The sequence below is a fragment of the Mobula birostris genome, chromosome X (genome assembly GCF_030028105.1).
Source record: "Mobula birostris isolate sMobBir1 chromosome X, sMobBir1.hap1, whole genome shotgun sequence".
Classification (NCBI taxonomy): Eukaryota; Metazoa; Chordata; class Chondrichthyes; order Myliobatiformes; family Myliobatidae; genus Mobula; species Mobula birostris.
In genome coordinates, this window is record NC_092402.1 from 80,524,128 (window position 1) to 80,550,042 (window position 25,915).

The 25,915-nt window shown below is 41.2% G+C and overlaps 2 protein-coding genes across 3 annotated transcripts in view; one reads left to right on the plus strand and one right to left on the minus strand.

Annotated features, from left to right (window-relative positions):
- The window catches only part of LOC140191912 (progranulin-like), a 78,516-nt gene extending 70,829 nt beyond the window's left edge, over nucleotides 1–7,687 (plus strand). For both annotated transcript variants that reach the window (XM_072249773.1, XM_072249774.1), the window contains one exon: nucleotides 5,066–7,687. In XM_072249773.1, coding sequence (XP_072105874.1) covers nucleotides 5,066–5,206 — 141 coding nt within the window. In that variant the 3' untranslated portion in view covers nucleotides 5,207–7,687. The remainder of the gene's footprint in view (nucleotides 1–5,065) is intronic.
- A 4,886-nt stretch (nucleotides 7,688–12,573) lies between these two features.
- Nucleotides 12,574–25,915, minus strand: part of fam171a2a (family with sequence similarity 171 member A2a) — a 293,993-nt gene continuing 280,651 nt past the window's right edge. The window contains exon 8 of the mRNA XM_072248783.1: nucleotides 12,574–24,202. Coding sequence (XP_072104884.1) covers nucleotides 22,639–24,202 — 1,564 coding nt within the window. The 3' untranslated portion in view covers nucleotides 12,574–22,638. The remainder of the gene's footprint in view (nucleotides 24,203–25,915) is intronic.

A 25,915-nucleotide genomic window follows, 5' to 3' on the forward strand; every position in this document is an offset into this window, starting at 1 on the left:
CAAATGCAGTGTTCTGCTACTGCCAATTTCTCTGGGCAATCCAAAGAGACACCTGTGATCTTTGATGTGGGTTTCCATTGTGCGCCCCATCTGGTCGATTATATGCTGCTCCACTTTCACAGGGAATCCTGTAAATGCCAGCTGTCCTAAGTCCTAGGTTATCTTTGACCCGCATAAGCTGTGATTTGAGCTTCCTTATGGGTTTGTGGATGGTATTAATCTGATATTTCAGTATCCTGGTGATCCTTCCACAAATCGTGGAAATGTATAGGGAAAACAGGTGGTAGCGACGAGTTGTTAGGTTTCCTGCTTTCTGTTGTCCCTTTAAGGGTGTGATTGATTTCCTTTACCTTGTAGCCATTCTGGAGGAATGTTGTGCATAATCATATTTCCTCGTGGAAGTGCTCTGGGTCCAAAATAGAGTTTATATGGTTATCAAAGCAGAAAGAACCACTTTATGTTGGGAGGCGTGATGGTGAAGGAAGCCATTGAAATAAAACTAGAGGAAAAGAATTTTAGCAAAGACGAATGCCTCACTCTACACAAGAACTGGAATTCAACTATAAACAAGGTGGGACAGTGGGAGCCTGATTGGATGAGGACTAACCAATTAGGATGGACGGACAATGGGGGTATAAATACCACTGGACTAGACATGTCCAGGTGTCATCCCTGATGAAGATGAGTTTGCTATGGAAATGTCAGGTAAAATCGATATCTATACCCGGCTGGAAGCTGGAGAGGAGTTTATTTGTCATATACGGCATAAAAGGCATAAAATGGAGATGCTGCTTAGTGGAGCAGTCATCGACGGAGTGATCGGAGGCAGAGTGGTAGGGCTTTGGCAATAATGGGTCAAGCCGAGGTAAGTTACCTGTGAGGAATAGAACCAGGAAGTATGTCTGTGATGCTGGTGTTCTGTGCTGGATGTCAGATGTGGGAAATCCAGGAGACTCCCAGCCTCCCGGACGGCCACATCTGCACCAGGTGCGTCAAGCTGCAGCTCCTTGAGGAGCGTGTTAGGGAACTGGAGATGCAGCTCGATGACTTCCGTCTGGTCAGGAAGAGTGAGGAGGCGATAGAGAGGAGTTATAGGCAAGTAGTCACACTGGGGATACGGGAGACGGGTAACAGTCAGGAGAGGGAAGGACGAGAAGCAGAATCTAGAGAATACCCTTATGGCTGTCCCCCTTAACAATAAGTACTCCTGTTTGACTACTGTTGGGTTGGGGGGTGGTGGTTGGCCTACCTGGGAGAAGCAACAGTGGCCGCGCCTCTGGCTCAGAGTCTGGCCCTGTGGCTCACCTGGGGCAGGTGTGACCTGTACAAAAAGAATGGGTTGCACTTGAATCCGAGGGGGACCAATATCCTGGCAGGGAGGTTTGCTAAGGATATTGGGGAGAGTTTAAACTAGAATTGCTGGGGGGTGGGAACCAAACTGAAGAGACGATTGGCTCACATAGAGAAAGCTTGGAGACAGTGCAAGAGGGAAGATAGGCAGGTGATAGAGAAGGGACGCACTCAGACCAGTGGTTTGAGATTTGTCTATTTTAATGCAAGAAGCATCATGAGTAAAGAGGATGAGCTTAGGGCGTGGATCAGTACTTGGAGCTATGATGTTGTGGCCATTACAGAGACTTGGATGGTTCAGGGGCAGGAATGGTTAGTTCGAGTGCCAGGCTTCAGATGTTTCAGAAAGGACAGGGAGGGAGGTAAAAGGGGTGGGGGCGTGGCACTGCTGATCAGAGATAGTGTCACGGCTGTAGAAAAGGAGGAAGTCATGGAGGGATTGTCTACTGAGTCTCTGTGGGTGGAAATTAGGAATAGGAAGGGGTCAGTAACTCCACTGGGTGTTTTTAATAGACCACCCAATAGTAACAGGGGCATCAAGGAACAGATAGGGAAGACAGATTCTGGAAAGGTGTAATAACACGGTTGTTGTGGTGGGAGATTTTAATTTTCCAAGTATTGATTAGCATCTCCCTAGAGTGAGGGGTTTGGATGGGGTGAAGTTTGTTAGGTGTGTTCAGGAAGGTTTCCTGGTGCAATATGTAGGTAAGCCTACAAGAGCAGAGGCTGTACTTGATCTGGTATTGGGAAACGAACCTGGTCAGGTGTCAGATCTCTCAGTGGGAGAGCATTTTGGAGATAGTGATCACAATTCTATCTCCTTTACCACAACATTGGAGAGGGATAGGATCAGACAAGTTAGGAAAACGTTTAATTGGAATAAGGGGAAATATAAAGCTATCAGGCAGGAACTTGGAAGCATAAATTGGGAACAGATGTTTTCAGGGAAATGTACGGCAGAAATGTGGCAAATGTTCAGGGGATACTTGCGTGGCGTTCTGCATCGGTACGTTCCAGTGAGACGGGGAAAGGATGGTAGAGTACAGGAACCGTGGTGTACAAAGGCTGTTGAACATCTAGTCAAGAAAGTTTCAAAAAAAAACTAGGTAATGATAGAGATCTAGAAGATTAAAGGCTAGCAGGAAGGAGTTTAAGAATGAAATTAGGAGAGCCAGAAGGGACGTGAGAAGGCCTTGGCGGACAGGATTAAAGAAAACCCCAAGGCATTCTACAAGTATGTGAAGAGTAAGAGGATAAGACATGAGAGAATCAAGTGTAATAGTGGAAAGTGTATATGGAACTGGAGAAGGTAGCTGAGGTACTTAATGAATACTTTGCTTCAGTATTCACAATGAAAAAGGATCTTGGCCATTGCAGGCGTGACTTGCAGCGGATTGAAAAGCTTGAGCATACATTAAGAAAGAGGATGTGCTGGAACTTCTGGAAAGCATCAAGTTGGATAAGTCTGCGGGACCGGATGAGATGTATCCCCAGGCTACTGTGGGAGGCGAGTGAGGAGATTGCTGAGCCTCTGGCAATGATCTTTGCATCATCATTGGGGACAGGGGAGGTTCCAGAGGATTGGAGGTTTGCAGATCCTGTTCCTTTATTCAAAAGAGGGAGTAGAGATAGTTCAGGAAATTACAGACCAGTGAGTCTTACTTCAGTGGTTGGTAAGTTGATGGAGAAGATCCTGAGAGGCAGGATTTATGAACATTTGGAAAGGCATAATATGATTAGGAATAGTCAGCATGGCTTTGTCAAAGGCAGGTCGTGCCTTACGAGCCTGACTGAATTTTTTGAGGATGCGGCTAAACACATTGAAGGTAGAGTGGTAGATGTAGTGTATATGGATTTCAGCAAGGCAAGGTACTTGATAGGTACCCCATGCAAGGCTTATTGAGAAAGTAAGGATCCAAGGGGACCTTGCTTGGTGGATCCAGAACTGGCTTGCCCACAGAAGACAGGAGTGGTTGTAGATGGGTCATATTCTGCATGGAGGTCAGTGATCAGTGGTGTGCCTCAGGGATCTGTTCTGGGACCCTTCTCTTCGTGATTTTTATAAATGACCTGGATGAGGAAGTGGAGGGATAGGTTAGTAAATTTGCTGATAACACAAAGGTTGGGGGTGTTGTGGATAGTGTGGAGAGCTCTCAGAAGTTACAACGGGACATCGATAGGATGCAAAACTGGGTTGAGAAGTGGCAAATAGAGTTCAACCCAGATAAGTGTGAGGTGGTTCATTTTGGTAGGTTAAATATGATGGCAGAATATATTATTAATGGTAAGACTCTTGGCAGTGTGGAGGATCAGAGGGATCTTGGGGTCCGAGTCCATAGGACACTCAAGGCTGCTATGCAGGTTGACTCTGTGGTTAAGAAGGCATACGGTGCATTGGCCTTCATCAATTATGGGATTGAGTTGAAGAGCCGAGAGGCAGCTATATAGGACCCTGGTCAGACTCCACTTGGAGTACTGTGCTCAATTCTGGTCGCCTCACTATAGGAAGGATGTGGAAGTCATAGAAAGGGAGATTTACAAGGATGTTATCTGGATTGGGGAGCATGCCTTATGAGAATAGGTTGAGTGAACTCGGCCTTTTCTCCTTGGAGCGACAGAGGATGAGAGGTGACCTGATAGAGGTGTACAAGATGATGAGAGGCATTGATCATGTAGATAGTCAGAGGCTTTTTCCCAGGACTGAAATAGCTAGCAAGAGAGGGCACAGTTTTAAGGTGCTTGGAAGTAGGTACAGAGGAGATGCCAGGGTTAAGTGTTTTACGCAGAAAGTGGTGAGTGCGTGGAATGGGCTACCAGCAGTGGTAGTAGAGGCGGATGCAATAGGGAAGAGACTCCTGGATAGGGACATGGAGCTTAGAAAAATAGAGGGCTATGGGTAACACTAGGTAATTTCTAAGGTAAGGACGTGTTCGGCACAGCTTTGTGGGCTGAAGGGCCCGTATTGTGCTGTAGGTTTTCTATGTTTTCTTTTTCTATGATTGGGTACAGATTGAGTACTCTTTATCTGAAATTCCAAAATCTGAAAATCTCTGAAATTTTTTTTGACTTGATGTCACAAATGGAAAATTCCACAAGGTTCCCAGGCGATGTACAGGTCTCTGTTCCAAAGACAGTTCTGAGAAGTAACCTCACATGTGTTTTTAAAAAAAGTTAATGAAAAATGAAAAACACCACATAAAATGAAAAATAAAGATCTCGATCATGGATTGAAAGAGTGGATTCATCAGCATCAGAGAGTGGTCAGGCCCCACTGGGAGTACTGTGCTCAGTTTTGGTACAGCCTGTGTTGTGCTGTAGTTTTATATTTCTATATGCTGAGAAAGCACTAGATCCTGTATCTACCCAAGTTTAAGGGTTTGTTTATCACTAAAATTGAGGTGTTTAGCCCAGTAGATATTTTACATAGTTAAAATTAAAAATATATATAACTGGAGCTCACTCACTATCATCAACACCTCGTGCACAAGTTGAAATAAAACATTCTGGACTAGAGAGCAATAGTAATTTTGTACACACTTGCTTTCTGTAATTCTGCCTCAGAGTAGCTTTTCTAGGGTGGAATGTCAGAAGAATTTGAAGACAGGTGAAATTGAGTTAATTGCTTGCTTTAAAGATAACAAACTGATGTGCACATACCCTGTCTTTTGTAATCTAATATCTAGAGGGTTACTAATCTGATTTGATTCTTTTGCAGGCTACTTGCTGTGAAGATAAGATGCACTGCTGCCCAAATGGCTACATGTGCAATAAAGGAGCTAAAGTATGCACTTTGCAGCCTCGGCTCCGCTGGGACCAACTTTTCTTGAAGCGCAAAAGGATCTTCAACATCCTGTAACCTGTTTTGTGCCCCTGAACCACTAGCTATTTAATGCTCTGCAACAAAATCTTTCAGTTTGTAAACTTGAGAATTGTTCACCAAAAAAAAGTTTTGGCTAGCATTTTTTTTAGTAGTGAAATTTCTGGTAACGTGTACTCCATGAGGCATCTCTGGGTGGCAAAATCCTGATTGCTAACTGCCTTGGAACTAGATTTCAGTGGGTTAAATGCTTGCAATAAAATGCTTTCTGGGGATTTTGTGAACTGAATTGTGTTTTTTGTGCATTGCATAGATATTGAATTTTAAATTGCATTACATTGAAATAAAGCAACTCAAAAGAACAAAAGTAGACAACTTACCTGCTTGGCTTGATTTTTTAAAAAATGTACTTCTAAATCTTTCAATTCAGTTGTAATTTTTTTTGTGTATTAAGTATGCTGTTCATGATTGTGTTCATAACCATCACATCTAACAGAAACACAAACATTTGAAAATTCTGGTAAATGCAGTGTAGACAATGGTGGAGGGTAGGGTGAGGGAGAGAAGATGTATATAATTGTTTGGTTTGGCCTATATTATTATACATGCTCAAATGAAAGGTTCTGGTGTATCTCTTTATCTGTGCCTTTTTTTGTATATTTGAACCTGGCATAGTTGAGTGTGTCATCCTAGAACTAGTATTCCAGCATCTTTTCTGGCACGAGTGACTCCAGCAATATTAAAATTGCCCCTTGGCATTAAATTGGCTAGTTAGCTTTATCTAAAAATGCAACACCCAATGATCCATTGTTGTTTTCAGATGTCAATTGCTGCTGTTCCATCTTTAATAAGAATATCAGGAATCTAAGATCTGTAAATGTCTATTCTTTAAAAAAAAACTGCTATTATATAACATTTTTGACAGTCTGTTGTGTCAGATGTTCCTCAGTCACTTGCCTCAGTATTTCGCTGGTTGACCCACACATCTTGAATTGCCTAGACGTGGTGGGTCTCATCAGAACAAGGATGATTTTAACAGGGTATAAGTTTAACTAGGGTACTTCGATTGCTTAAGACAAAGTGTCAGCTAGCTGTTAAATTGGGGGTTGGATGTTATGCTGAAATATCCTATAGAAGTAATGACCCACAACAAAATGGAATTTGAGGTTTTAAGTTTCATGTGTAAAATTTGATAGGTATTAATTAGGCTAATATTCCCTCATTGTTGATGGTAGGTGCATTTTATCTATTCCTGGCTCAGTTCTAGTGTGTCTTTTCCTACAATTTCTAAAACTTAGTATCTTACTCAAGCTAATGCTGATTTAAAGATGAAGGCACTAAATGTGCTGGTGCAAGGTCTTTGGCTGGCATGCAGAATTAGAACTGCATTCCAGCAGCCTCAGTAAGATGACAGAAACTTTCAGCTATGTTAAGATTTTTTCACAGTTTGTGCACAGGATGAATACTGGCTCACATTTCATGTAATAGTTACTGTTAAATCTTACTGTAAATGTTGATAAAAAATCTAGTATTCAACAATAACATCATGCAGCAAGGAAAAAAAAGCCCATTTAACTTAACTGGTCCTCATCAACCAGTAGGTCTCCTTCTCTATTAACCCTTATCCACTTGTCCATTGCCTCTATGCCTGTCAGAGACCCAGCTTCAAACTCTCTCCCACCCCGTCTCTCCCTGGTAGTGCATTCTAGATACACTCTTAAATCTCTAAACTGCCTTGTCCTAAACCTATTTCCTCTAATTTTACCCACCTCTATGGGGGAATGTTTCCTGCAATCAAACCTGTTGGCATTCCTCAACTTTGTATACTTCAGTTATGTACCCTCGATCTCCTACTTCAAAGGAAAAGACTTGACTTCTCTCATAACTGAACAGCTGCATCCTAGGCAACATTCTGATGAATTTCCTCAAAACTCTCTCCAGTGTTATCATATCCTTCCTATACCTGCATGCAAGTACTGAGATAAAAGTCTGAGGAATGTTTTAAGTTGGTGCATAAGCATCCATTTTTGTATTGAATGCCCTGATTAATGAAGGCTAGTGTCCTGTGACTTCCCAGCCACATTGTTTACCCATGTTGCCATCTGCAAGGATCAAACAGTCTATTCCTAGGATCCTACCATCAATGGGGTATGTCTTACCCTCATTAATACTACCATATTGTTTAATGTTTTTAAATCATTTCCAAATGAGTTGTGTATTTGGGCAATTTTCTAGATCAAATAATGCTTGATTTCAGTTTGTTTTTAATTTGGAGTACTTTTTTTCTGTTAATACAATTCTTTAATCGTATCCTCCACTGTGCTACTTAATTAAATGTCTTTCTTATCTGATCAGTGAGACTTGGTCAGCTTGTTGGGTTTGAGCATCAGCTCACTTGATTGTTGGCAATCTACTGCTTTAGTGTTACTGCGAAGGTGATTTATCATTCTGAAGATCATAATTGATTGTACTATGTAGCTTTTGTTTGCTATTAAATAAAACTGAACTGATTTATTAAAAGTCCTCCCTCCAGTAATTCTGCTTCATCAGTATCTTCTGCATACCAAAGGAGTAAAATGGCTGGTTTGGGTAAAGTACAGGGAATATGCATCCATCCCATCTCTGAGGCCATAGGGTGGGTAGATCTGAATATAATCTCTGCTTTATCTTGGACTAAGGATCCAAATCAGTTAACTCAACTGCAACATGAATTATAGTCTATGATTTGGTCTTCCTAGCTGGTATTCTATTCTATTGAATAATTCAAGTTTTATAATGCAAGTGATGCCAATAAATTGTTAACAGCTATTGGCTGCTCTATCAATTACATGCTACTAAATTACAACAAAAAGATAAAGGGAGAAAATTGTGAAAACAAAGCAGGAGACTTCTATGGGCATATAAAAAGGAAGAGGGTAAGTAAATGTGAAAAGTAGAAAGGAAGATTAATAATGGGAAAATGAGCAAGAAGTTAAATCCATTATTTTGCACAGTTTTTCAGTAAGGAACACTGCAATTATCCTGAAAATATCTGATAGTGTAAATTTTAGGTTTTCCAGTATGAAAAAAATAATGTAATTAATGGCAGAGAAGTCACCAGGTGCCTATGTAATGTCTTTGCCCCAATATGCTCCCGTTCATCTAGGGTAAACTGCCTTTGACCCTGCCGGCACTGTAATCGCATCGGTGTGTATACTGTGTGATGCACCCTGGTACAAGCCCCCAACATAAAATATCAGACAGGACACAATATGCAATTAATTTATAATTTCTTCTTGGTGATGGGTTAGTAGAAACAAATAAAGGCGCCAAGTCAGTAAATTTATCAGTTCTGTGCACAAATAATTTGTTCGAGCTCACAAGATCCAGTATCCTTTCCACCCATCGATCTCCTCCAAACCCCGTCGACCCTTGGCTGGGATCACTCCCAGTGATCGACCAGAGCCTCGACTTGCGTCCGACCTCGTCTCCCTCCTCGACGGAAAGACTGCACATTCCCTCCGGTTCCCACACAGACCGATAGAATAACATGACTTCCATTGGTTAGCAAACGAATATAAGTCCTGTTATCACTAATTATAACCCAAACATACTGCTACACAGAATCCCTTACATCAGCAGTTAACATGCAGAGAAGCCATTTTGTCAGCCTTAACAATTAACATTACAAGTAATATTACTGAGAACTCTACACCTATATGCTGCAACTGAGAGTTTTAAAGGAAATGGGTGCAAAATGACAAGGGTCTTGCTTGAAGGTTTTCCAGCAGATTAGATAATGGCTGGTGTGATTCCATTATTCAGAAAGAGGAACACAAAGTACATGACTATAAATCAGGATAATGATATGAGAAGAACTCAGTCAGTATATTTGGATCTTTTATAGGGTCTTTTAAGAGACTCCTGGATAGGTACATGGAGCTTAGAAAAATAGAGGGCTATAGGTAACTTCTACATGTTCAGCACAGCATTGTGGGCCGAAGGGCCTGTATTGTGCTGTAGGTTTTCTATGTTCTACATTCCTGTATGGGTAAGCAGAAAAGGTGTTTAGATCAGGGAACCTTAGTAAACAAAACAAAATTAAAGGAATTTGGTTTTAAATGAGTCCCTTGAGTTTTGTAGGGGGTGTAAGAGAGATCCCAAGAAATAAATTAGAATGGCAAGAAGAGCACACAAAAACAGTCTTGGGGTTGATTATGAGGAATCTATGGGAGATTTTTTTTGTTAGCCATGGGTGAGGAGCCAAAATACTGGTGGATAACCAATGTTGTTCCTTGATTCAAAATGAATTACAGGGATAAGATGGGAAGCAACAAACTACAAGGCAGTTCCATAATAAATAAATAACGTGGTGGTGTTCATGGACTGTTCAGAAATATGATGGAGGGGAAGATGCTGATCTAAATTGTTTAGTGAAAATGTTTAGAAAAGTCAACATAGCTTTGGGCAGGGGGAATTCTATCTCAAATTTGAATTTTTTTTGAGCAAGGAACTAAGAAAATTGAAGGTAGAGTAGAAATGGTTTACATAGACTTTAGCCAAAGTCCCACATAGCAGGCTGGTCCAGAAGAGTAGGGTATCCTTGGTATGTTGGCAAAATGGATCCAAAATTGATTGGAGATGGGGGGGGGGGGGTGGTAGTTGTCAAGGAGTGTTTCTCTAACCTCTGGTGCTAAAAATATTATTTGTCATAAATAAATGACTTGGATGAGACTGTAGGTGGATTGATCAGCAAATATGTTGATAATACAAAAGTTGCTCAAGTAGTAGATACTAAAGGATGTTATTATAGGATACACAGCAAGTTTGCTCCAAATACTAATTTTAAATTTAGCAAAACACCTACGCATCTATGTACCTATACTGGGATAATGAGGCCTGACCAGATGAGGTGTTGTGGGAAAGAACAAGAGTCTTAGTTGATGACTTCTGAGAAGTGTTCCTTTCCACATGCACTGTGTACCTCTCCATCCTTACCATCTGCACTTACTGGTTATGATCAAGTACAAGATCTTAAAGCAACATCCTTGATTCTGACACTGTCACTTGTGAGAATAGATCAGTGACCACAAGGATGCCTACATCTGCAATTTCATTGGTGGCAAAGTGATTACCACTCCATCTGTTTTACCTTCATCAGCTCACCACATAACAATAGCAACAGAAGCACTACTAAAGAATATTAATGTTAAAGGTCCAGAGGACCACTGAAAAAAAGTTCATCAGACACTATTGACCTACGATTACCAGGAGTTTCTGCAGCATTTGGTCTGCATTCAAGCCCACCTATGAGCATACTCTTGCCTTCTATACCTGACAACAAAAAAACAGGTTTGATGAAAATAATTAGGCACCCAAAATTCATTAAATCCAGAAACATTTTTGGATTGGAAGCTCCATTATGTACTGCCACAAAGTCTATGACTCATGGCACAAGATTTGGAGGGGACTGGGGTGGAAATCAACTAACATAAGATCCAACTCAAACTTGTGACTGAGAGAACATATATTGGGTGAGTACAGGAAATCCAGCAAATCACTAACAATCCTGGAGCCTTGCCAAAAGCATCTATGACTCCACGTACCTGAAGAACCACCCTGCTGCTATCTAAAATGGAGGGGAGATTATCCATACTACGGGTTGTACCTGCCCTATGCCTTCATTCTTTAATTCACTTAGAGTTATTGAATTTAATTTTGTCAATAACTTTCTTTACTGTTTAAACAATCCACTTTTTTCCTTGTCCAAATCAAACTGTGGAGCTACAATTAAGGTTGAGAATAGAATGTGGCATCCCTGGGAGTGAGGCTAAGTCCACACTACGCCGGATAATTTTGAAAACAAAACTTATTCTCTTCGTTTTGACCTTCCGTCCACACTGAAACGGCGTTTTCAACCCCCGAAAATGGAGATTTTCAGAAACGGTCTCCAGTGTGAATAAATTTGAAAACGCCGAATATCCGTTGCAGTGTGTACAGGGTAACCGGAGCTTTTTAAAACCGCTGTCATGATGTGCCGGAACAGATGGTGACAGAGCGGCATTTCATTGTTTTCTTCATCTTATTATTATTACTACTTTATTGTTTAGAGTGTACAATCATCACAACGATATTTGATTCTGTGCTTCGCAGAACCTAACAATTTCAGAACAGATGGCAACGAGACTGAAGCCAGAAGAGTTAGGAATGTACTCACCACAAAGTTTCGACCCATAGATTACTGAATAAATAAGTATACTCACTTTGCCCTGTTTTCTGTCCTTGCTTGTATGAAGGTAAGGACAGAAAACACCCTCCGCCACCTCCAGTTTAAATTCCATGCCGAATATCTTGGAGGATCAAGAACCAAGAACCAAGGTGCTTTACCTATTTATGTAAGTACTTCTCTGACAATAGATGTGTAACAGCCTAATGTAACATTGTACGGAAATACAAGATAACACTGATGCAGTCATGTTTTATACACTTAACAAGGTGCTTTATTAATGCAACAGAGTTAGTCAGTTTTTCACTGTTTGTCGTCAGCCAGGTCATACTGTCTGTGAATTCCCCGTCGGTTGCCTCCATACGTTCCAGTATTAGTTTTTTTTTTGGTTTTAACTCCTCCTGCGCGAGAGCCAAAAGCAATTCCTTTTAAGTTTTTCTACTCTGTAACTCGACAAATGCACACCAAGTATACCGTTTCCTCTTCGCTTGTTTTCTGTGTGTCCTGCGCATGCCCAGTAGGAGGAGATTCACCCAAATATCTGTTCTAATGTGGACAGAGATATTTTGAAAAACACTTAGTGTGGACGCCTGTCGTTTTTACTCAAAACCGGCGTTTTCAAAATTATCCGGCGTAGTGTGAACATAGCCTGAGAACTTTTCCATTCTAAGGAGGGCAGAAAAATAAATATTGAAGCAAGGTGATAGTCAAGAAAGTCAACAGATTCACTAATGTATGTAGATTGAGACAACAAAAGATAGTTGTCAGACAATAGTAAATGTGCTAATGGGGGAAAATTATTACAAGTGGCCCCTGAGTTGCAAAGCTCACCCTACTTCAGTTTTCTCCACTCCTTACCTGAAGGTACTAACTTGTCCATTGATATATGTTGCCACTGATATTCCTTACTCTTGGCTAAATGATCATTCTATACTTGTGCATAAAGAAAACATTTTCACAGACTATTTAGTCCATACCAGAATCCACCTGATGTCCATTCACATCTGATGCTCCCTCCTTGCCTTAGAATTATCTAATAGCTCAGCATCGTCAAAGGTTGCCTGCTCCACCCTGGAGCAATGGGAGAAGGAGGAAAGGAAAATAGCCCAAAAAACTTCAACCTAGCAACATATAACATAACTTTATAATTTCAGTTCAAAGAAAGCTATTCACTTCTCAAAAAGTTTTTAATAAGCTTTATTTTAACAATTTTACTTTAGGAACAAGCAAAAAGATTGCACAGAATTTCGACCATGTTTTCTTTGAAAATATCAGAGCAAACTGGAAGCAAGCACACATCTCTATTCAAGACCACATCATGTTAAAAAAATGTGGCCTAGAGTCAAATAAGAGACACCAAGTTACTAGCACTAATAATCAGTTTAAAATGTAGCCACACATACAACATATTCAGTAAAAACAGTCCCGGATCATTCATCTTATCTTAGTTGTGGCAGAATATCGAAACTCAATGACATGAACTCTCCAATGGAGATGTGAACTAATGGCACAATGTCTATTAGCTTAGAAAAAAAGCATTCACAATTACAATACCAAAAACCCTTAAAAAGTAGTTCTTGTCTTGAGCCTAAAATTACATTGTTTAATATGTGCATTAACAGGAAAGGTAGATGTTGAATTACTTTTTTTTAAAAGAGAAAATCAGGTTAAAAATATACATTCCTTAAAATACTTCTGGCACTGTAGTCTATTAGGGACTGAGTTTGCAATATTCCACTACAGTTAGAAGTACACAGGTTTGAACCAGGACTGGAAAATCAATGTTCTGATTCCACAAGCAATATTCCTGCCTTCTGGGTCTGTGTGGTATGGGCACTGCTTTGCAAAGAGGCGGACAGCCTTGCCACTGGTCAGCATTTCAATCATGAACAAATATTGCTTACGATCACAAGTTCAGTCTGAAAAAAATATTTTCAAGAGAATATTAGAAATTTCCATTCAATTGAAACATCTCAAGAGCTGGGAATAGATTTTCACTGGGGAGATACAATGGCCAATGTAATAAAATATATGTTTGTGTGTAAATCTACTGGATAAAAATATGAAATACATAAATAGGCTGGTCTCAACTACTACTAGCTCATCAAGTCTCTATCAAATCAAACTATTTTAACATCTTAAGCCACTTTTCCTAATTTAGTTTGGGTATAACTGGCTTAGGGCTTGACCTACAATGCTGCCTCTGATTCACACCCCTGCACTGGACTCCATGGCTTCAGGATGCAAAAGAGAATCAATTATTATGAAGCACAGGATTATCACAGCTATAGGAGACAAGCTACTCTTCTCTACTTCCGTCAGCATTTTACCATATCAACAGAAGCAAAGGTGGTTGGACACCAGTTCAAAATCTGGTCGATACAAAATGAAAAGTAAGTCAAATCTATTTTTGTTTTTCCCCAAAGAAGTGATCACTTCAGCTATTGGGAATGGGTATTTAAATACTTGCTGAATAATCAAATTCAATATTTAAGTTCTGTATTTTTATACTTTAATTAAGAAGGCTCTGTTTATTTTGAATCTATCAAATTGGGACCATGACACTTATAGATTGTCTTTCTAACCTCAACAATCTATTAGAATGCATTAAGTCAGTGAAAACTGGGTATGCATTGGATGCCTACTTCAATCTGGTAATGTGAGTGTGTTTAAGAAAGTCATTCTCATTGAAAGATTTAAAGCTTTAACTAGAAATAAACTAATGAGTAGATAATAAATCTGAAAATCACTTGCATCTTTCTCATGAAGTGTTGTAAACTCATGTTCGATTTCATTTCACATTACATGCATTGCCAATCAAATCGTTTTCTGATCTTTATTTTCAATTTAAGGGATATCAATACTGGGTGACCACTAATTTTTACAACACTACCTCCACCAGCTCTGGTATGGACTAAAGTTTATATCGGAGTTAAATTGGCAAATTCAATTTCCCACATACCCCTTCCATGTGCTCCTTGACTTGAGCATTATTAAAGTTTGCTCTGCAAGTTGCAGTTATGAGCTCTGCATTCATTCAGATGGCAAGAGAGAGATTTTTCTTCCCATTGGCATGGACAGGGTTTTGAACACAAGTCTACCAGATGAAAATGTTAGTAGACTGTATCCAGTTACCTATCAGGATGATACTTGATCCATAAAAGAAACAAAAAATGTCAAAACTATTTCCTGCAGCTTACAGCTATTGCTAAATAGAATTACAACACAGGATCCCACACACGTTAAATTGTGAAGGGAACATGGTGATCACACAACCAACGGACCAGATCAAAACTCAAGAATGATGGAGAACAGTTGAACGGAAGAGAAAGGTCATTGAATATCCCACTCTCAATGATATGACAGCCCAACAAGTAAGGGGTAAAGATAAGAATGAAGAAGCTGCAGCCACTTTCAGTTAAAACCGCCGATAGATGACACATCCTTAGGTCCTCATCAGAACAGAGCCAACCATAAGGGAATTCAGGGAATTTCATTCACTCCACAGGTTGTCAAGAAGCTATTGACAGATACAAGAGAAATCAGATCTTACATTGTAGTTGCTCTGTTGAAAATCTGAGTAAAAACACTTGTCTTGTCTCCAGTAAAATTCTTCTAATACAGTTAATACTGGAATCTCCCCAACAACATAGAAATATGCCAAGTTATGCCTGTCCACAAAAGGTAAATTGCACCACTTATCACTGCATCAGTCTATTCGCAATAGCTAGTGACGTGATGGAGGATATGATGGACGGTTCTTATTTCTTGGAATGTATGCGGGATGGTTTTTTGAACCAACATGTCGAGGAACCAACTAGAGAGCAGGCTATTCTAGACTGGGTTTTGAGCAATGAGGAAGGGTTAATTAGCAATCTTGTCGTGAGAGGCCCCTTGGGTAAGAGTGACCATAATATGGTGGAATTCTTCATTAAGATGGAGAGTGACATAGTTAATTCAGAAACAAAGGTTCTGAACTTAAAGAGGAGTAACTTTGAAGGTATGAGACATGAATTAGCTAAGATAGACTGGCAAATGACACTTAAAGGATTGATGGTGGATATGCAATGGCAAGCATTTAAAGATTCCAGTGAGATGGAGGAACTGAGGGAAATACATGTTAGTAGGGAAGTGGTGTTAGGTAAATTGAAGGGATTAAAGGCAGATAAATCCCCAGGGCCAGATGGTCTGCATCCCAGAGTGCTTAAGGAAGTAGCCCAAGAAATAGTGGATGCATTACTGATAATTTTTCAAAACTCGTTAGATTCTGGACTAGTTCCTGAGGATTGGAGGGTGGCTAATGTAACCCCACTTTTTAAAAAAGGAGGGAGAGAGAAACCAGGGAATTATAGACCGGTTAGCCTGACATCGGTGGTGGGGAAACTGCTAGAGTCAGTTATCAAAGATGTGATAACAGCACATTTGGAAAGCGGTGAAATCATCGGACAAAGTCAGCATGGATATGTGAAAGCAAAATCATGTCTGACGAATCTCATAGAATTTTTTGAGGATGTAACTAGTAGAGTGGATAGGGGAGAACCAGTGGATGTGGTGTATTTGGATTTTCAAAAGGCTTTTGACAAGGTCCCACACAGGAGATTAGTGTGCAAACTTAAAGCACACGGTATTGGGGGTAAGGTATTGATGTGGATAGAGAATTGGTTGGCAGACAGGAAGCAAAGAGTGGAAATAAACGGGACCTTTTCAGAATGGCAGGCAGTGACTAGTGGGGTACTGCAAGGCTCAGTGCTGGGACCCCAGTTGTTTACAATATATATTAATGACTTGGATGAGGGAATTAAATGCAGCATCTCCAAGTTTGCGGATAACACAAAGCTGGGCGGCAGTGTTAGCTGTGAGGAGGATGCTAAGAGGATGCAGGGTGACTTGGATAGGTTAGGTGAGTGGGCAAATTCATGGCAGATGCAATTTAATGTGGATAAGTGTGAAGTTATCCACTTTGGTGGCAAAAACAGGAAAACAGATTATTATCTGAATGGTGGCCGATTAGGAAAAGGGGAGGTGCAACGAGACCTGGGTGTCATTATACACCAGTCATTGAAAGTGGGCATGCAGGTACAGCAGGCGGTGAAAAAGGCAAATGGTATGCTGGCATTCATAGCAAGAGGATTTGAGTACAGGAGCAGGAAGGTATTACTGCAGTTGTACAAGGCCTTGGTGAGACCACACCTGGAGTATTGTGTGCAGTTTTGGTCCCCTAATCTGAGGAAAGACATCCTTGCCATAGAGGGAGTACAAAGAAGGTTCACCAGATTGATTCCTGGGATGGCAGGACTTTCATATGATGAAAGACTGGATGAATTAGGCTTATACTCGTTGGAATTTAGAAGATTGAGGGGCGATCTGATTGAAACGTATAAAATCTTAAAGGGATTGGACAGGCTAGATGCAGGAAGATTGTTCCCGATGTTGGGGAAGTCCAGAACAAGGGGTCACAGTTTGAGGATAAAGGGGAAGCCTTTTAGGACCGAGATGAGGAAAAACTTCTTCACACAGAGAGTGATGAATCTGTGGAATTCTCTGCCAGAGGAAACAGTTGAGGCCAGTTCATTGGCTATATTTAAGAGGGAGTTAGATATGGCCCTTGTGGCTAAAGGGATTGGGGGGTATGGAGAGAAGGCTGGTACAGGGTTCTCAGTTGGATGATCAGCCATGATCATACTGAATGGCGGTGCAGGCTCAAAGGGCCGAATGACCTACTCCTGAACCTATTTTCTATGTTTCTATGATTATCAAGGCTGCATTTGACTGAGCCTACTAGCAAAGAGTCTTGGCTGAGATTCCGGCATGACTGCAGGAATTCCCTAAAGTGCCACACTATAAGGGCTATAGACAGGGTAAATGTAAGGAGGCTTTTTCCAGTGAGGTTGTGTAGGACTACAACCAGAGGTCATGGGTTAAGGGTGAGAAGTTTAAGGGGAACATGAGAGGAAACTTCTTCACTTAGAGGGTGGTGAGAGAATGGAATGAGCTGCCAGCACAAGTGGTGGATGTGAGCTCAATTTCAACATTTAAGCAAAGTCTGGATAGGTACATGGCTGGTCAAGGTATGGAAATCTATGGTCCCAGTGCAGGTAAATGAGAATAGGCAGTTTAAATAGTTTCAGAATTGACTAGATGGACTGAAAGGCCTGTTTCTATGCTGTATGACTTCATTGACTTCGCTATACCCAACCAGCTTCACCAGCTCATTCATAAGAACAAAAGAAACAAGAGCAGGAGTCGGCCGTCTGGCCTGTTGAGCCTGCCCCACCATTCAATAAGATCATGGCTGATCTGGCCATGGATTCACCTCCACCTACCTTTTCCCCACAACATTTAATTCCCCTACGATGCAAAAATCTATCCAACCTTGCCTTAAATGAGAAAGTTTCTAAAAAGCGTGGATTGGGACAGGTTGTTCTCTGGTAAAGATGTGATTGGTAGGTGGGAAGCCTTCAAAGGAGAAATTTTGAGAGTGCAGAGTTTGTATGTTCCTGTCAGGATTAAAGGCAAAGTGAATAGGAATAAGGAACCTTGGTTCTTAAGGGATATTGCAACTCTGATAAAGAAGAAGAGGGAGTTGTATGACATGTATAGGAAGTAAATAGGGAGTAAATCAGGTGCTTGAGGAGTATAAGAAGTGCAAAAAAATACTTAAAAAAGTAATCAGGAGGGCTAAAAGAAGACATGAGGTTGCCTTGGCAGTCAAAGTGAAGGATAATCCAAAGAGCTTTTACAGGTATATTAAGAGCAAAAGGATTGTAAGGGATAAAATTGGTCCGCTTGAAGATCAGAGTGGTCGCCTATGTGTGGAACCAAAAGAAATGGGGGAGATCCTAAATGGGTTTTTTGCGTCTGTATTTACTAAAGAAATTGGCATGAAGTCTATGGAATTAAGGGAATCAAGTAGTGAGATCATGGAAACTGTACAGATTGAAAAGGAGGAGGTGCTTGCTGTCTTGAGGAAAATTAAAGTGGATAAATTCCCGGGACCTGACAGGGTGTTCCCTCGGACCTTGAAGGAGACTAGTGTTGAAATTGCAGGGGCCCTGGCTGAAATATTTAAAATGTTGCTGTCTACGGGTGAAGTGCCGGAGGATTGGAGAGTGGCTCATGTTGTTCCGTTGTTTAAAAAAAGATCGAAAAGTAATCCGGGAAATTATAGGCTGGTAAGTTTAACGTCGGTAGTAGGTAAGTTATTGGAGGGAGTACTAAGAGACAGAATCTACAAGCATTTGGATAGACAGGGACTTATTAGGGAAAGTCAACATGGCTTTGTGCGTGGTAGGTCATGTTTGAGCAATCTATTGGAGTTTTTCGAGGAGGTTACCAGGAAAGTGGATAAAGGGAAGGCAGTGGATGTTGTCTACATGGACTTCAGTAAGGCCTTTGACAAGGTCCCGCATGGGAGGTTAGTTAGGAAAATTCAGTTGCTAGGTATACATGGAGAGGTGGTAAATTGGATTAGACATTGGCTCAATGGAAGAAGTCAAAGAGTGGTAGTAGAGAATTGCTTCTCTGAGTGGAGGCCTGTGACTAGTGGTGTGCCACAGGGATCGGTGCTGGGTCCATCGTTATTTGTCATCTATATCAATGGTCTGGATGATAATGTGGTAAATTGGATCAGCAAATTTGCTGATGATACAAAGATTGGAGGTGTAGTAGACAGTGAGGAAGGTTTTCAGAGCCTGCAGAGGGATTTGGACCAGCTGGAAAAATGGGCTGAAAAATGGCAGATGGAGTTTAATACAGACAAGTGTGAGGTATTGCACGTTGGAAGGACAAACCAAGGTAGAACATACAGGGTTAATGGTAAGGCACTGAGGAGTGCAGTAGAACAGAGGGATCTGGGAATACAGATACTAAATTCCCTAAAAGTGGCGTCACAGGTAGATAGGGTTGTAAAGAGAACTTTTGGTACATTGGCCTTTATTAATCAAAGTATTGAGTATAAGAGCTGCAATGTTATGATGAGGTTGTATAAGGCATTGGTGAGGCCAAATCTGGAGTATTGTGTTCAGTTTTGGTCACCAAATTACAGGAAGGATATAAATAAGGTTGAAAGAGTGCAGAAAAGGTTTACAAGGATGTTGCCGGGACTTGAGAAACTCAGTCACAGAGAAAGGTTGAATAGGTTAGGACTTTATTCCCTGGAGCGTAGAAGAATGAGGGGAGATTTGATAGAGGTATATAAAATTATGATGGGTATAGATAGAGTGAATGCAAGCAGGCTTTTTCCACTGAGGCAAGGGGAGAAAAAAACCAGAGGACATGGGTTAAGGGTGAGGGGGGGAAAGTTTAAAGGGAACATTGGGGGGGGCTTCTTCACACAGAGAGTGGTGGGAATATGGAATGAGCTGCCAGATGAGGTGGTAAATGCGGGTTCTTTTTTAATATTTAAGAATAAATTGGGCAGATACATGGATGGGAGGTGTATGGAGGGATATGGTCTGTGTGCAGGTCAGTGGGACTAGGCAGAAAATGGTTCGGCACAGCCAAGAAGGGCCAGAAGGCCTGTTTCTGTGCTGTAGTTTCTATGGTTCTAAATATATTTACTGAGGAAGGCTCCACTGCTTCATTGGGCAGAGAATTCCACAGATTCAGCGCTCTCTGGGAAAACAGTTCCTCCTCATCTCCATCCTAAATTTACTCCCCCGAATCTTGAGGCTATGTCCTCTAGTTCTATTCTCACCTACCAGTGGAAACAGCTTTTCTGCCTCCATCTTATCTATCCCTTTCATAATTTTAGATTTCTATAAGATCTTTTTGATTCAATGATGTTTATGTTCAATGTCTTCCCTTACATCTGTTTCAATAATCTTCTGAAGAGCCACATTAACTAAAAGCTAAATTGAATTTAATTTGCCAGAAAATTAAAGCCTCAATATCCTTCCTTGTGCACCCCAACAAAGGTTTCCTTCCATAGACAGGGGACAAGATCAGCACATAATGGAATACTGGTGCAGACTCAAAAATATTCACAAAGTTTGACTCACCCCCTTCAACATCTTTAGCATTTACCTCCGCTTCAGCTGCTGGACTAAACAAACTGCAGTAGTCCACCAAGTCTTTTCTGACAGCACTAGCCCCTCCCACACCCTCTATCACATTGGACCATCACCAAGTTCACCTCCACATGGAAAAGCATGTGGATGACAGAGAAATGGAGGGTTATGTAGGAGGGAAAGGTCTTCGAGCAGGTTAAAGGATCAGCACAACATCGTGGGCAGAAGTGCATGTACTGTGCAGTGCTGTTCTATGTTCTACTCACACAGAATCCCGACCGAACTATATTGCCGATCCTTCATTATTTTGGGATAAGTATCATGGGAATCAATCAAAACCACAGTGGGAATATCTTCAGCATGGACAGCAATGGCTCAAAAAGGAAATCTGTTACCTTTTCAAGAACAATTAGGAATAGGCATTAAATGCTGACTTTGCCAGCAGCACCCAAACAGAAAAAGGAATAAATACTTTTGGACAACCCAAATTAAATACTTTATTATGTTTTTACCAGAAATCAGAGTCACTTTTAGAAGTACATACTAATCTTAAATATTAAACTAAAGGGAGTAAAAGTGTCTCTTACCATTTAGTTGACATGGATTTTGCAACAACGTTAAAACATTTTAATTGAGAATACAATGGAAGGGCATGTTTGCTACTTACAACAGCTGTGGGCAGAACTCCTGTGTTGAGCAGTGGAGAGAGACACAAGCCACTTTGAGGACCAGGTCACATCTGCATTGGGACAGCAAGCTGCAACTTGAACTTGGATCCCCCCATGGTGTCCTAGACAGTCTCTATACCAAAGGGCAATCAAGCCACTTTGGAAGGGCATTGATGGAAGGTAGTGAACAAATTTCACAGCAGCAAAGGTCCTGGCCAAACTGATGGAAGGTCACTTTCATCAAAACTCTTACTAGCCCTCAACAACATGCTCCAGCTAGCCATGTACAGAAAAAAGCCACATACTGCCCCAGTAGCATTATAGCCTCCCAAATTTCGTATGAAGTAGGTTTGGGACTCCCCCCTCTCCATGGCTTTCAATATCCAGTGCCATGCCATCAGGGCAGTTGTGAATGGCCACCATTTTTAGGGCACTGATCCCTATCACCACCCCATATCCTGATCTTCAGACAAAGGACTGGGAGTTCAGCCCAATCTTTTTCAACAAATCTCATGCATTCCACACCCAGCTATTCAGCCACACCAATTTTGTGCTCAGTGGGTACTTGGCTAGGATTGCAGCTGTTATTAAAATTAGCTCATCTACACAAAAAAAATCAAACACGTCACTAGTGAGCCTGGTAATCCAAAAAGGCTTCAGCCTAATAGTCATTTTTCAATATATATATATTAATTAAACAATAATTTCTGATGCAACTTTGAGTACAGAATAGTTTGTGAAAAAGTTGCATGCAGGACAGCTTCACCTATCTGGCATATGGACTACAGTCCAGGAAAATTCACAGTGGTAAAAGGGATATTTTTCTTCAGCTGTTTCTGCACATATTGAACATAATAAAATAGGTAGAAACTTTGACTTCCTAACTTTAGGCTCCACGTCATTGCTCTCCAATTTTAAGTCAGTACAGCCAAAGTGTTGCTTTCCCTCCTTTTTTGCTCAACTTAGACATAAAGAAGGCACTTGGAGAGTTCTGAACCAGATCTAAATGGTCTGCTACTGGAGTTGGTTTTGGGTCAAGTTAAGGGAAGTACAGCACACAAAAAAGGAAAAGAAAATCTACCTTCCAAAAATTCAAAAAAGTCATGTCATGTAAAATTACTGATCGGCAAGCATGAAAATGCTTCATTTGGTAGGGTTGTTCCAATTAAAGTAACAAAAAGGATTGAATATTTAAATAGTCTTTTCATCTTCCTCAGGAAAAACAACATTCAATGAGTTTATTGTGTGGGTTGGTACCACAATGACATTTTTTTTACAAAAACTCAGTAAGACATTCTAAAGAGAACAGGAACACATGTCCTTACTGCCTTTACAGAAAATGTGCAGTTTTATCACAGGTATTCTTTCCGCTTTCTTAACCATTGTTTCAGCAATATAAAGTTGCACAAATTCTGGGAGAATGAGTTTGCTGCTTTGTCAGACAGAGATCCACTACAAGAAGCCTGTTGGGCTTGTTGCTTTAAACTTCATTGATTTCCTTAGTTTGTGCTCAGATTTTTTCATGGGATGCTGATGCATTTTCGAAAAACTTGTGAAGGTCCGATTCGAGGTCTTGGAAAAGTCCACTGTTCATTTCAGGTTAAACACCATCAGTGGCCGCTCCTCTCTTTTCTGCCAGGGGCTCTTTTTGTTCTCACCTTGGTCATCTGCCCCTTCAGACTGATCTTGCATCTCCTCCTCAGGGCTGGTGGTGGAATCCCTGCGAGTTTCACTAGTACTGCTTCTCATGCTGTTCCCTCTGCTGTGCTCTTGTCGATGGATGGCTTCCCTGTGCTCGGAATTCTCTTCAAGTAGAGGAGTGAGTGAGTTGTCCTCTGGCGAACAGACTGCTGTTCTGCATTCACTGCTGCTTTGCTCATTTTCATCCACGTAAACCAGTTTGCTGTAGGCCACATTGGCTGGTCCGTGCCTGTCGCGCTCCTCCTTCAGCTTTTTACTAGGCTTTGCCTCGTTTACATCTACACCAGAATCTAAGCTGGCGTCATTGCTCCCAATCCTCTCCCCGGTCTGCAGGTCAATGTAGGAATGCCGAACGTGAGCATTGGATCGTCCATCTAATGACACAAACCAGGCCCTGGGATGTTGAGGCTTTACCCCAAGCTCCAAGAACTTCTTTTCGGTCAGTGCCTGCAATTCTCCATTCATCTGTGCCATTGCCGATTCATTCAGTAATACTGCCATTGGACCACTCATGGAAGAAGAGTGGGGGCCCCATGCTTTGTCTTCTCCATCGTCTGACTGAGGGGTTGATTGTTGAACTTGTGGGTGCTGATACTGCTGGGGTACAGGCTGGTGGGACATGGGGACTCCCATCTGAACTCCCTTCATCTCCAGCTGCTCTGTTGGGCCGCCTGCTGACTGGTCCATACATGGATAATCAGAAGTTAATCCCACATAATGGGCAGGAATGACTAAAGTAGGCATTACATTCCTGTACATGTTGTCTTTCATGTGATCAATAGAACCACAGAAGATTAGTTGGCCTGGCTGGGACAATGTTGTGGGCCTGGCCAGATGATCAACAGACTGAGACATCATGTATTCCGAAGGCTTATTATCCATTTTGTGACCAACGAGAGATTCAAAGGGTGGTGGCAGTGGGGGAGGAGAGGGTGGATCATTGGCACAAAGTTTACTTTCAGCCAAAATGCGGCGGGCTTGAACTTCTCTTCCCTTTTCGTCAGATGGCTGCTGGGAAACCATCGAACTATAGCTGTGTCTGTAGTCATCCGCTAAAGGTGGCTCCAGCTCTCCTGAGGCATCCATAGACCTCGCAGCTTTCAACGGAAAGCTCTCCACTGTCCTGTGGTAATCTTCCTTGGAATTTCCTCGATGGGCCAATGTATCAGTGGATGCTTTGTTGATATGCCTCATTTTTGGACCTGGATCTCTATATGGGATCTGCTTGAAGAACTCTTCTCGAGAGCTCTCAAACTCTCGAGATGTACTAAAGGCAGACTTCAAGATAGGTGTGTGAACATCCATATCTCCATTGGATGACACTGACTCCAAATGGCTGGTACTGATCAAATTGATATGGGACATGGAGGTGGCTTGGTCCTTCTTGGAGCTGTCCAAAGTGGAAGCGATCTGCAACTTCCTGTGCTGTTGCCGTGGCTTTAGGCATCTTCTCCTATTAAATAAAAACATTGTTAGTAAAAAAAAAAAGTACTATAAGCTTAAACTCATTACACATCTACATTTAAATGACAGTACCTGATCCAGGTAACAACTTCTAAATATAGGACAGGTCACTTCACTTTCAATACATGCCTTTAAAAATTCTGTATTATTAAAATCATATTTCAAAATGTGTTATACTTTATTACTCAATCAGTAGTTTGCACTGAGTTTCTTAATGTCAGGGGGAATAAATTGGAAGATGAACTGGCACTTTTAATCTTAGAGATATATTTCCTGCAGGTAGGTGACCAGAAATGCATATAATACTTCAAATTTGGCCACACGAAGGTTGCCAACATAACATCCCAACTCCTGTACTCAATACCTTGATTTATGAAGATCACTATGTTGGACTTAACACCTGGGAAATGTGGTGGGAGGCAGCAGAGAGGAGAAAAGAGTATCAAGGTCAGGCAGGAACAGAGATTGGGCTAGAGTCCTCATAGCTGAAGTCCTATCATTGCAATAAACTATTAATATCAACTATTAGTATCAGCATATGTGTCAATATCGGAAGTTGCACATGGCATAAATTGGAAGGTATTCATTATGGCATGTTTAAAGCTTTAATACACAGTGATTAGATATTTAATTCCTGATGCTTCTTACTGTTGGTGCATGAATGAAAAGTAAGCAATCATATATATCCAATTGTAAATGTCAGAAAAAAAGATAATTCGTCCATCAAGTGGTGACCAATGGATACAAAGGGTAATTCCCAGGATCCTGACTTCCATTCTATATATCCTAAGTGCATGAACTGACATTACTCTGCATATCTCACAAACTGACGAGTATCACTCCAATAGACAAAGAATATACTCTTCACTGTTTACATGATCAACTTTTGTATCCTCTGCAGAATTTACTAATCATGTCTCCTTTATTGATATAGTACACAACAGCCAGGGCCTCAGCACTAGTTACGGGCTTCCAACTGAAATAACAACCCTCAGCCATTGTCTTTTACCCAGGATCACATGGGCTTTTACTTTCCAGACCAGTCTCCCACATCACACCTTATCAAAGGTCTTACTCCAGATCACATCAATCTTACCACACTCAACGATAGTCATCATCTTAAAAAATTCGATCAAATCAGTCAGACGCATCCCCCTACACAAGGTAATCATTTTTATTCTTAATTAATCCTTGGCTCTAAGGCAGATTAATCTTGCATTTCCCAATCACTGAAGTAACTACTTGGTTTATCCTTGACACCCTTCCTGAACAGAGGTACAGTACATCTATATAAGGTTGGAGGAACAACACCTTATATTCTGTCTGGGTAGCCTCCAACCTGATGGCATGAACATTGACTTCTCTAACTTCCGTTAGTGCCCCTCCTCCCCTTTTTACCCCATCCCTTATTTTATTTATTTATTTATTCATCTCTTTCCCTCTCACAATAACTCCTTGTCAGTTCTCCATCTTCCTCTGATGCTCCCCTTCCCCTTTCTTTCTCCCTAGGTCTTCCGTCCTATGATACTTCCCCTTCTCCAGCCTCGTATCCCTTTTGCCAATCAACTGTCCAGCTCTTAGCTCCATTCCTCTCCCTCCTGTCTTCTCCTATCATTTCAGATCTCCCCCTCCCTCTCCCACTTTCAAATCTCTTACTACCTCTTCTTTCAGTTAGTCCTGAAACGTCAACTGCACTTCTTCC